The 11,448-nt window shown below is 55.4% G+C and overlaps 1 protein-coding gene across 1 annotated transcript in view; it reads left to right on the top strand.

The window, feature by feature from the left end:
• The window catches only part of Col5a3 (collagen, type V, alpha 3), a 40,646-nt gene that overhangs the window by 3,142 nt on the left and 26,056 nt on the right, over positions 1-11,448 (top strand). The window contains exons 2-19 of the mRNA XM_013033927.1: positions 50-239; positions 333-489; positions 1,248-1,352; positions 1,537-1,701; positions 3,401-3,514; positions 3,627-3,764; positions 5,295-5,342; positions 5,414-5,455; positions 5,835-5,897; positions 6,270-6,344; positions 6,464-6,547; positions 7,037-7,093; positions 7,180-7,233; positions 7,817-7,870; positions 9,901-9,954; positions 10,037-10,090; positions 10,490-10,543; positions 11,414-11,446. Coding sequence (XP_012889381.1) covers positions 50-239; positions 333-489; positions 1,248-1,352; positions 1,537-1,701; positions 3,401-3,514; positions 3,627-3,764; positions 5,295-5,342; positions 5,414-5,455; positions 5,835-5,897; positions 6,270-6,344; positions 6,464-6,547; positions 7,037-7,093; positions 7,180-7,233; positions 7,817-7,870; positions 9,901-9,954; positions 10,037-10,090; positions 10,490-10,543; positions 11,414-11,446 — 1,541 coding nt within the window. The remainder of the gene's footprint in view (positions 1-49; positions 240-332; positions 490-1,247; positions 1,353-1,536; positions 1,702-3,400; positions 3,515-3,626; positions 3,765-5,294; positions 5,343-5,413; positions 5,456-5,834; positions 5,898-6,269; positions 6,345-6,463; positions 6,548-7,036; positions 7,094-7,179; positions 7,234-7,816; positions 7,871-9,900; positions 9,955-10,036; positions 10,091-10,489; positions 10,544-11,413; positions 11,447-11,448) is intronic.

Raw genomic sequence — 11,448 nt, 5'->3', positions numbered from 1 at the left:
CCTGTCTCTCCCCTCCCCCAACACACCCCTTTCCTCTCCTTCCACTCAGACGGGCGATTTCCTGAGAACTTCTCTGTGCTGGCCGCTCTGCGTGCCCGGCCAGCTGGGCGCTCCATTCTGCTGTCTATTTATGATGAAAGGGGCGCCCGGCAGCTGGGGCTGGCGCTGGGGCCAGGCCTGGGCATCGTAGGCGCCTCCTGGCGTCCCCTCCCTCCACCTGTCAACCTCACAGATGGCAGGTGAGAATATTGAAGGAGGAGGGGGGTCCCCAAGTTGCCGCCGGGTGAGACACCCTAGCACTGAGACCCCTCTCCCTTCTCCCGCCCTGGTAGGTGGCACCGCGTGGCGCTCAGCGTGGATGGCGACGTGGCCACGCTGGTCACTGACTGTGAACGCCAGCCGTCTGTCTCCGGGAGAGGACCTGGGGTCATCAGTACGGCTGGACACATTGTGTTGGGGACCCAGGAGATTCAGGAAGAGAGTTTTGAGGTAGGGAGTTGAGAGAGGAGGGAAACTGAGGCAGAGGGTGGCTTTGAATTATTTTTGTTGTTGTGGGGTTTGAACTCCGGGCCTGGGCGCTGTCCCTGAACTGCTTCCGCTCAAGGCGAGCGCTCTACCACTTGAGCGACAGCGCCACTTCTGGATTTTTTCTGGGACTAATTGGAGATGAGAGTCTCACGGAGGTTCCTGCCCGGGCTGGCTTTGAACCGCGATCCTCAGATCTCAGCCTCCTTAAGTAGCTGGGATGGCAGGCGTGAGCCACCGGAGCCCTGCTCAGTCGAGTATTACACCCCACTTATCAGGAAGGGGTGGTGACCTTTGTCACCCTCAGAAGCTCAGAGAAGGAAAGATTGTATTCATGTCACGCATACTTCGTACCCAGAGGTCCCGGCCAACATCTGTTCTGTGTAGATGCATTTTTCCCTGACCCCCAGGCCCTGGGCTGAGCAAAGCCCCTGTCCCAGACAGGCCTCTAGATATGGAGGATTGCGGTTCAAAGCCAGCCTGGGTGAGAAAGTCTATGAAACTCTTGTCTCCAGAGAATCACCAGAAAGCCGGAGGTGGCGCTGTGGCTCAAGTGGTAAAACACTAGCCTTGAAGGAAAGAGCACAGGAACAGTTCCTAGGCTCTGAGTTCAAGACCCAGGACTGACACACACACACACACACACACACACGCACTTGGGGTGCCCAGAGGAGTACCTGGGGTGAGCCTGTAACTTTCCCCTGTCCCCATCCTCTCTCAAGGGGGACATCCAGGAACTTGTGATAATCCCAGACCCCCAGGCCGCCTTCCAGGCCTGCGAGCAGTACCTCCCCGGCTGCGAACCCGCGGATCCCACAACCACAGGGGTGAGTGTGTGTGTGTGTGTGTGTGTGCGTGTGAGTTATGGCCCTACCCACCCTGAGTCACCCTGACTCCAACTCTCAGGAATGAGAATTCTGCATTAGTGGATAGATCCCACGGGATCCCAGGTGACCATCTTTCCTGGGGGAGAGCGGGGTGCACCAGGCCTGACCATGATCCTCTTTCCAGACCCCCCAGGAAGAGTCAGGGACCCCAACCCCTCCCCCTCGACGCAAGGGGAAAGGGAAAGGGAAAGGGAAGAAGAAAGGGCGTGGTCGCAAAGGGAAGGGCAGGAAGAAGAACAAGGAATCGTTGGCCCCAAGTTCGACCCCCGCTGGCACCCTGGAGAACCAGGTAAGGCACACCTGTGACCCTTCACCTCCGTAGATCCCCGACTCCTCCGTCCAACCTTGCTCCTCCAATCTTTGGTTGCTCTCAGATGGTGACTGCACACCAAGGAGGACCCCATCTCAACCCCACAACCCAGAAGGGATGTAGCCCTATTTATGCTAACTACAAGGGAGGAAGAGATGGGAGAATCGTGGGTGGCGGGCGTGGCTCAGGTGGTAGAGAGCCTGCCAGTGAAAGAAAGCGTCAGATACCCAAGTTCAAGTCCCAATTTTAGACCAACCAAAACCCCTCCAACAGTCACGGACTAGGTTCACCCCAAACACACAGACCCTACCTGGAAGACTAGTTAAAGCAAAAGAGGGCTGGGGGCGTGGCTCGAGTGGTGAAATTGCCTGCCTAGCAAGCATAAAGCCTTTAGTTCAAACTCCAGGACAGCCTCTCCCAAAGCAGCTAGGCGTACCCAGGGGCAGGTGGCTCACGCCTGTCATCCTAGCTACGCAGGAGGCTGAGAGCTGAGGATCAGGGTTCAAAGCCAGCCCAGGCAGGAAAGTCCATGAGCCTCTTATCTCCAATGAACCACCAAAAAGCCCAAAGTGAAGCTGTGGCTCAGGCAACAGAGCTCTAGCCTTGAGTAAAAAGAAGGTCAAGGCAGCACACCCAAGCCCTGAGTTCAAGCCCTAGGATTGATATGCAAACGCGTGTACACACACACACACACACACACACACACACACACACACACACGAGTTACCGAAGTGCTATTGGGTAGCAGAATTAGTTTCTTTGGGTGGGTCTCCTCATTGGAGCATGGTTTGGGGTCAGTGAAGGGTGTCCATTGTTGGAGGAATAATTGTTGTAGGGGGTCACTAAGGTGGGTATTGCTTGTTGGGGGGTCACAGATTGAGAAGGTCTCTGGGTGGCTGAGCCGTTGATGGAGATTATAAATGGGGATGGGATACCCTTGGATCACTGCTGTAGAAAGGGGATCTGGTCATTGGTTTGAGGGGTCACTGGTTGTCCCACAACTCAATCCCAGATCTTTCTGTCCCACAACGCAGACACCAGGAGTGCTTCACTCCAGAACCTTCCGCAGCTCCACACCCGCCTCCTAGGTCTCCTTGCCCCTCCCCCTCACTTCCTTCCACCCAGATCACTTTTGCAGCTGTCCAGGCCGGAAGGTGCTGATCATGTTTGCAGCCTGGCTGGCTGGCTGCTGAGCTCTGCCCTGGGAGACGCCGGGGGTGGGGGAGGGGGTTGGGGGTGGGGGTGGAGGGTGCTAGGCTGCCAGAAGTCTGACTCTGAGCACTGACCTTGGCCTTGACCTCTGGGCTGTGGAGTTAGCTGGGCTCTGCTCCCTGGCCCCGCCCATGCAGCCTGGCTGGCCACCAGGGGAGCCCACATTTCTGGTTTTTGGTTTTGTCCGTCATGGGGCTTGAACTCAGGGCCTGGACACTCTCCCTGAGCTTTTTCCGCTCAAGGTGAGTGCTCTACCACTTTGAGCCACAGCGCCACTTCTGGTTTCCTGGAGGTTTGTTGGAGATGAGAGTCTCACAGACTTTCCTGCCTCGGCTGGCTTTGAACCACGATCCTCAGATCTCAGCCTCCTGAATAGCTGGGATTACAGGCGTGAGCCACTGATGCCTGGCTCTCCCTCCGTATTGAATCAACCTGACCCCAGATTCCTGATACTCATCCACTCCAGACCTCCGCTGCTGTCCCCAACACGGAGACACCAGTGCCAGCCCTGTCCCCAACTGCCACACCTGAGGTTGTCACCACTACTGTGACCATTGGCCACAATGTCACCATCTTCCAGGTCAGTGGCAGGTGGATGGTTCTGGAAAGGGGAGATCCTGGAGGGGTGTGTGTGGCCTGCAGTCAAAGATCAGGTACAAACCAGGCCTGTCCCTTTGTCCTCGGGGGAGAAGGACCCTGGCAGTGGAATCGAGCTGAGGACCCCTGAGGTTGACCCGGCCGAGGAGGATGAAGCAGGAGACCACCCAACTGTGGGTCCTGAATTCCGAGCAGCAGAACAGCCATCTAGAACTGAGTTCCAGATCTTTCCTGTAAGTCCAGTGGGGGGGGGAGGGGGCTACTCTGCAGGTGGACAGCAGAGGAAGGTAGCCAGGGCAACAAAGAAACCTGTAGAATAAGCAAGAAAAAGTTGGGGCCAGGCACCGGTGGCTCATGCCTGTCATCCCAGCTGCTCAGGAGGCTGAGATCTGAGGATCACAGTTCAAAGCCAGCCCGGGAGGAAAGTCCGTGAGACTCTTATCTCCAATGAACCACCAGAAAACAGGAAGTGGCACTGTAGCTCAAGTGGTAGAGTGCTCGCCAGCTGAAGAGCCCAGGGACAGCGCCCAGGCCCAGAGTTCAAGCCCCACGACCACCACCACCACCAAAAGTTAGTGGGATCCCACCTCCACAGACAAGCTGGTTGGGATGCCATGTGCCGATGGCCCCAGAGGTAGGGCACAGAGGTAGGCAGGGTCCAATTGGAGGCTAGCCCAGAGCACGCCCTGAATAGACTCGCCAAGCTGGAATTCAGGGGAGGTGGTGAAAGTTGGGGAGCAAGGCTTAGAACAGTACCGAGCATCGTTTTAACTCCTTCATCCTCACTGGGGACGTAGACCATTACCATTCACTCAATCCCCAAAACAGATGACCTATGACCTGCAACTGGCCATAGGCTTTGACTAACTTCCCCAAATCACTGAGCTGGTCTGAGGCAGAGCCAGGATGAGGGCCCTCAGGAGATCAGACCCTTGACCTGGAGGTAGCCCTGCCTGATTGGTGGAGGAGACTGAGCTTCTTGGCTAGAGAATGGATGAGATACAGATGGAGAGGGTGGGGCCCTTTGCCTTGAATAGCACTGCCTGATTGGTAGAGGAGAGACTGAGCTCAATGCTTATTGGCTAAAGAAAGGATGGGACCCAATGGAGTGGGTGGGCCCTTCGCTGTGATACAGTACTGCCTGATTGGTGGAGGAGAGACTGAGCTCAATGCTTATTGGCTAAAGAATGGATGGGATGCACGAATGTGGCTTAGTGGTAGAGTGCTTGCCTAGCACACACGAATCCCCCGGTTCAATTTCTAAGTACCACATACAAAGAAAAAAGCCTGAAGTGGTGCTGTGGTTCAAGTGGTAGAAAAGAAGCTCAGAGACAGTGCCCAGGTTCTGAGTTCAAGTCCCAGGACTGGCAAAAAAAAAAAAAGAATGGATAGAATGCAGATGGACAGGGTGGGGCCTTTTGCCTTGAGATAGCACTTCCTGATTGGTGGAGGACAGAGAGCTCGATGCTTATTGGCTAAAGAAAGGATGGATGCAGATGGAGAGGGAGAGCGCGTCACTGTGATACAGTACTACCTGATTGGTGGAGGAGACTGAGCCCAATGCCTATTGGCTGACAAAAGGATGGGATGTAGATGGGAGAGGGTGGGGCCCTTCATGATATAGCACTGCCTGATTGGTGGAGGAGTCTGAGCTTGATGCCTATTGGCTGAAGAAAGGAGGGGATGCAGATGGAGAGGGTGGGTGCTGTGTATGGAAGCGTGGGCATGGCTTACATCTCTTTTCTCCCCACTCCTGTCCCCAGGGCACTGGAGAGAAGGGAGAAAAAGGAGAACCAGCTGTGGTAGAGCAGGTGAGGGGCGGAGTCTGCGCCGGGGCTGAGGGGCTCTCTTGGACAGGGGTCATGCCTATTTCTGTCTCTAGGGTCAGCAATTTGAAGGACCTCCGGGATCCCCAGGACCACGAGTAAGTAATGACCATGTTCCCCTCCTTCCTCCTCTGTTTGGAGACAGTCTTCCTATGTGGCCCAGGTTGGCCTGGAACTTATGACCCTGCTGCCTCGGCCTCCTGAGTGCTGGGATTACAGGCATGCAACACTATACCTGGCTCTTTCCTGTCTGAGTGAGGAGTGGAGTAGTTAAGCCTTTGGGGAATTGGGGTGCCTGGATATTTGATGTCCAAAGGATGAATGAAAATAAGGGTTGAGGTATGGGGTTCAGTGTATATTAAGGGTTTAGTAGGCCTTGAGAGCTGGAGGTCAGGGGTCAGGGGTCAGAGGTTGGTTGAGTTCCATCTGGCTCAAATTTTGCATTTCCTGTGACTTTTGTTTCTCTGTCCCCAACAGGGAGTTGTTGGTCCTTCAGGACCTCCTGGTCCCCCAGGATTTCCAGGGGACCGCGGTCTTCCGGTAAGAGACTCCCTGTGGTGTGGCTCCAGTAGGGGGATGAGATTTCCGGTTGGGAGCTTGAAGCATGCGTGAGAGGGACTGGGTCTGGGGAGACCACGGCAGCTCTGGCATTGCTTGAGGCCATGGGTTCGATTCCTCAGCACCACCTAAGCAGAAAAAGCCAGAAGTGGCGCTGAGGCTCAAGTGGTAGAGCGCTAACCTTGAGCTGAAGAGCTGAGAGACAGCGCCCAGGCCCAGAGTTCAAGCCCCACGACCAACAACAATAGATTTTCCTGCCCGGGCTGGCTTTGAACCGGGACCCTCAGATCCCAGTCTCCTGAGTAGCTAGGGTGACAGCTGTGAGCCATCTTTGTCTCTTGATCTTTCTCTCAGGGCCCTGCTGGCCTTCCAGGGATCCCTGGCATTGATGGGGTTCGGGGCCCCCCTGGCACTGTGATCATGATGCCGGTAAGGAGAGCTCCACCCCTGGGGGAGGAGTTCTGATGGAGGACAAGGGAATGCTGTGGGGCGGGGGGGGGCGGGGGGGGACGCTTCTTGCTGCTTTCCTCACCTGTGATTTCTCTTAGTTCCAGTTTACAAGTGGTTCCTTCAAAGGACCCCCAGTCTCCTTTCAGCAGGCTCAGGCCCAGGCAGTCCTGCAGCAGGCCCAGGTGTGTGTGTGTGTGTGTGTGTGTGTGTGTGTATATTGGAGGGACTGTGACTATGCGAGGTGACAGCGATGAAGTGAAGGGCTGGTCAGGGGTTGGGGGGACTTCTGTCTCCTAAAGATGTCAGTCTTGGGTTTCCCTTGCTGGAATAAAATACCTGGGTCTAACAACAACAACAAAGCTCCCCCAAACCCCAGACAGTGAGTTCCAAGAGCTGAGAAGCTGAAGCGCATGGTGCTGCCCCCTGGTGGCAGCGTCTTGCTGCTGCATGCCATGGCAGAGGGTACCACAGAGCCAGCAGGAGGCAGGCCATCTTAGGGGCCTCACCCCTGGGATCCCCATCTTAACCTCCCAGAGAAGCCACCTGTGGCTTCCATCTACACATCTGGGAGGGGGGACATATTGGGAAACCAGAGAAGCCCCTTTGTAGGGACTGCTGGTGATGGGGGTGCTCATGCGAGACTTGGGGCTCCGTTCGCTCTGTCTTTTCAGCTCTCCATGAAAGGCCCCCCCGGCCCCGTGGGGCTCACCGGGCGCCCAGGCCCTGTGGTAAGATACACATATCTGGGGGAACCTCTGTCCACGGAGACGGTCCTCACCCCCTCTGACCGCACCCCCATGTCTCCTCCTCCAAGGGTCTCCCTGGATATCCAGGTCTGAAAGGGGACTTGGGAGAAGCGGGGCCACAGGTGAGCTCCGGGAGGGTGGGGTGTGGTGGCCCCCAGGGAGGTGTCAGCGATGCTGGGAACGCCTGAAATTCCCCCAGCGTCCCACAGGAAACATGTCCTCTGCTTGACCCGCCCTCCCTTCCCTCTCTCCCTCTCCTCCCTCCCTCCCTCCCTCTTCCCTCCCTCTTTTTTCTTCCTTCTCCCTCTTCCTTCCTCCTTTTCTCCTCCCTCCCTCCTCCTCTCCCTCTCTCCTCCTCTCCCTCCCTCTCTTCCTTCTTTTCTCCCTCTCTCCCTTCCTTTTTCCCATCTTCCCTCTCTCATTTTCTTTCTTCCCCCTCACATTTCTCCTCTCTCCTTTCCTTCCTTTCTTCCTTCCTTCCTTCCTCCTCCCTCCCTCTTTTTCCTTCCTCCTTTTCTTTTTCCCTTCCTTCCTTCTTTCTTTCCTCCTCCCTCCCTTCCTTCTTTCTTCCTCTCCCTCCTTCCTTTTCTTCCTCCTTCTCTCTTTCCCTCCCTCCCCCTCCCTCCCTCCTTCCCTTCCTTCCTTCCTTCTTTCCTTCCTTCCTTCCTTCTTCCTCCCTCCCTCCCTCCTTTTTTTCTCTTCTAGGGTCCCCGAGGACTGCAGGGCCCCCCTGGGCCTCCCGGCCAAGAGGGCAAGATGGTGAGTAGCTCCTGGGTCCCCAGATCACCCCGATCCACCTGCCCAGCCCTCAGCCTGACCTGGCTGTTGGGGGGGGTCTGGGTGTCGTTGGCAGGAGCAGAGCGCTGGGCTCTGGGGGTGCGGTCAGCTTGCAAGCCCAAGTGCAGCCCAGGGCCCAGAAATTCACACACCCAGCAAGGAGAATGCATGTGTGTGTGTGTGCATGCATACGTGCGCATGTGTGTGGTGTGTGTGTGTGCATGTGTGTGGTGTGTGTTTGTGTGTGTGGTGTGTGTGTGTGTGTGTGTGGTGTGTGTGTGCGCGTGCGTGTGTGGTGTGTGTGCATGGTGTGTGTGTGCGCGTGCGTGTGTGTGCATGGTGTGCGTGGTGTACCTGTGTGTGGTGTGCGTGTGTGTGTGGTGTGTGTGTGTGATGTGTGTGTTTGTGTGGTGTGTGTGTGCGCGCGTGTGTGGTGTGTGTGTGTTTGTGTGTGTGCGCGCGTGCATGTGTTTGTGTGTGTGGTGTGTGTGCACGCGTGTGTTTGTGTGTGTGCATGGTGTGCGTGTGTGTGTTTGTGTGTGGTATGTGTGTGGTGTGTGTGTGGTATGTGTGTGCATGTGTGTGTTTGTGTGTGTGGTGTGTGTGTGCGTGAGTGCACACGTGTGTGTGTGGTGTGTGCATGGTGTGCGTGTGTGTGTGTGGTGTGTGCATGGTGTGCGTGTGTGTGGTGTGCATGTGTGGTGTGTGCGTGTGTGGTGTGTGTGCATGCACATGCATGCATGCGTGTGTGTGGTGTATGTGTGTGGTGTGCATGTGTGTGGTGTGTGTGTGGTGTGTGTGCATGTGTGTGATGTGTGTGTGTTGTGTGCGTGCATGCGTGTGGTGTGTGTGTGGTGTATGTGTGTGGTGTGCGTGTGTGTGTAGTGTGTGTGGTGTTTGTGTGCGTGTGTGTGATGTGCGTGTGTGTGTGTAGTGTGTGTGGTGTGTGTGTGCGTGTGGTGTGTGTACGTGGTGTGTGTGTGCATGGTGTGCATGTATGTGTGTGGTGTGGGTGTGTGGTGTGCGTGCGCGCGTGTGGTGTGTGTGGTGTGAGTGTGTGTGGTGTGTGTGTGTGCGCGTGCGTGCGTGCGCATGCGCGGTATGTTGAATTGGAACTCCGCATTTTGGTCTTGCTAGCCCGGTGCTCTACTACTGGAGCCACACTCCCATCCCTTCTTTGCTTTCGCTTATTTTTCAGTTAGGCCTGCTCTCTGTCTCTGTCTGTCTGTCTCTCTCCCTCTTGCCCTGGGCCAGCCTCGGGCTGCGATTCTGCTACCTCTGCCTCTCACGAGGCTGGGATTGTAGGTGTGCGCTATCACACCTGGCTTGAAGATGGGAATCTTAAAAAATAATCAGTCATGGGGCTTGAACTCAGGGTCTGGGTGCTGTTCCTGAGCATTTTTGTTCAAGGTTCTAGCTCTACCTTTGGGGTTTTTTTTTTTTTTTGTGGTTCAGTGGAGATAAGAGTCTCATGGACTTTCCTGCTGGGGCTGGCTTTGATCCATGTTTTTCAGATCTCAGCTTTCTGAGTAGCTGGGATTACAGGAGTGAGCCACCAGTGCCTGACTAATGTCAGTGGGTGCAGTGGAGATGTGTTTGCCAGATGAAGTTTGTACTCAGAGAAGTTCACAGCACAGAACTCAATAACAAGACATAGATGTGTGTGTGTGTGTGTGTGTGTGTGTGTGTATTAGGGTTTGAACTCTGGGCCTGGGCGCTGTCCTTGAGCTTTTTTTATTTTTGCTCAAGGCTAGCACTCTACCACTTGAGCCCCAGCTCTTTGGGGGTTCACTGGAGATAAGAGTCTCCTGGACTGGCTTCCAACTGTAATCTTTGAATCTTAGCCTCCTGAGTAGCCAGGATTACAGGCGTGAGCCACTGTACCCAGCATGTCCTATGCATGTAGATGATGACTGGAGCTCCCAATTTTTTTTGGGGGGAGAGAAGGCTTATCTTTGAGTCTGGGGGGGAGGGAAGGCTTATCTTTGAGTCTTGGGCCCCCTTTCCTTTAGGGCCGCTCTGGAGCAGATGGGGCTCGGGGCCTCCCGGGAGACACAGGACCTAAGGTCAGCTCTACAGTAGGACTGGGCGGTGGTGGGGACTGTTTGAGTCAAGGGTTCAGGACTCAGCTGGTGTCTTTTTGCACAGGGTGATCGAGGTTTTGATGGTCTACCAGGCCTGCCTGGTGAGAAAGGCCAAAGGGTGAGTAGTTGATTCCTGTCCCCATCCACCCCCCCTTGATTCCGCCCCTCTGTCATCCTCAAGGCCTGAGTCTAAGTTCACCTCTCCTGTGCCTTCTCTTGGTGTTGGTCCTGAGACTTGAACTCAGGGCCTGGGCACTGTCCATGAGCTTTTGTGTTCAAGGCTGGTGCTCTCCCACTTTGAACCCCATGTCCACTGCCAGCTTTTGGAGATAACAGTCTCATGGATTTTTTTTTTCCTGCGGAAGCTGACTTTGAACCAGGATCTTCAGATCTCAGCCTCCCGAGTAGCTGGGATTAGAGGCGGGAGCCACCAGTGTCTTGGCTTCCAAACTCCTCTCTTCTCCTGATGAGTGTGTGGGTGTCTCCTCTCCCATCTCCCCTCTGTCCCCCACTCCAGGGTGACGTTGGCCACGTGGGACTGCCTGGTCCCCCAGGAGAGGACGGGGTGAAGGTGAGTTTATAGGAGAATTAGGGGGAGGGGGATCTGGAGGGTCAGAAGCCTGAATGGACCAGCAATAAGGAGGGGGGATTCAGGGACTGAATGGGAGGGTGTTCATGGGGTGTCAGGAAGCCCCTCTATAAAGAACCTAGAAGTGGCTGTGAAGACTAGAGGTAAGACTTAGGTTGTAAGTCCAGACCAGGTGCCAGGAGTTTATGTCTGTAATCCCAGCTGCTCAGGAGGCTGAGATCTAAAGATCACAGTTCAAAGCCAGCCCAGAAAAGAAAGTCCCTGAGACTCTTCTGTCCAATGATTCAGCAAAAAAAGCCAGAAGTGGTGCTGTGGCTCAAGTGGTAGAGCGCCAGCCTTGAGCACAAAAGCTCAGAGATAGCGCCCAGGCCATGTGTTCAAGTTCTAGCACTGGAACACACACACACACACACACACACACACACACACACACAGAATCATTAAGGTCAAGACTGAAGAGAGGGAATGTGAGGGGAGCCCTACAAACTTTATAGAATGCTGGAGTTGCTGGGCATCAGTGGCTCACGCCTGTCATCCTAGCTGCTCAGGAGGCTGAGATCTGAGGATCTCGGTTCAAAGCCAGCCTAAGCAGAAAAGCCCATGAGACTCTTATCTCCCATAAACCACTCAGAAAACCGGAAGTGGCACTGTGGCCCAAGTGGTAGAGCGCTCGCCTTGAGCTAAAGAGCTGAGGGACAGCACCCAGGCCCAGAGTTCAGGCCCCACGACTGACCAAAAAGAAGAAAATGCTGGAGACCTTTGTTCTCACTTAACTCTGAGGCTCCCTGCTTTGGGGGGGCACCTTGATGGGGGGCTCGTACCCCCCTTCCTGATAGCAACTCCTCCTCACAGGGAGCAGAAGGACCTCCCGGGCCCACGGGCCAGGC

This window comes from Dipodomys ordii, unplaced genomic scaffold (genome assembly GCF_000151885.1).
Source record: "Dipodomys ordii isolate 6190 unplaced genomic scaffold, Dord_2.0 Scaffold180, whole genome shotgun sequence".
NCBI classification, from domain to species: domain Eukaryota; kingdom Metazoa; phylum Chordata; class Mammalia; order Rodentia; family Heteromyidae; genus Dipodomys; species Dipodomys ordii.
The sequence above is the reverse complement of the archived record's forward strand: the minus strand, read 5'-3'. Positions and strand labels throughout refer to the sequence as shown.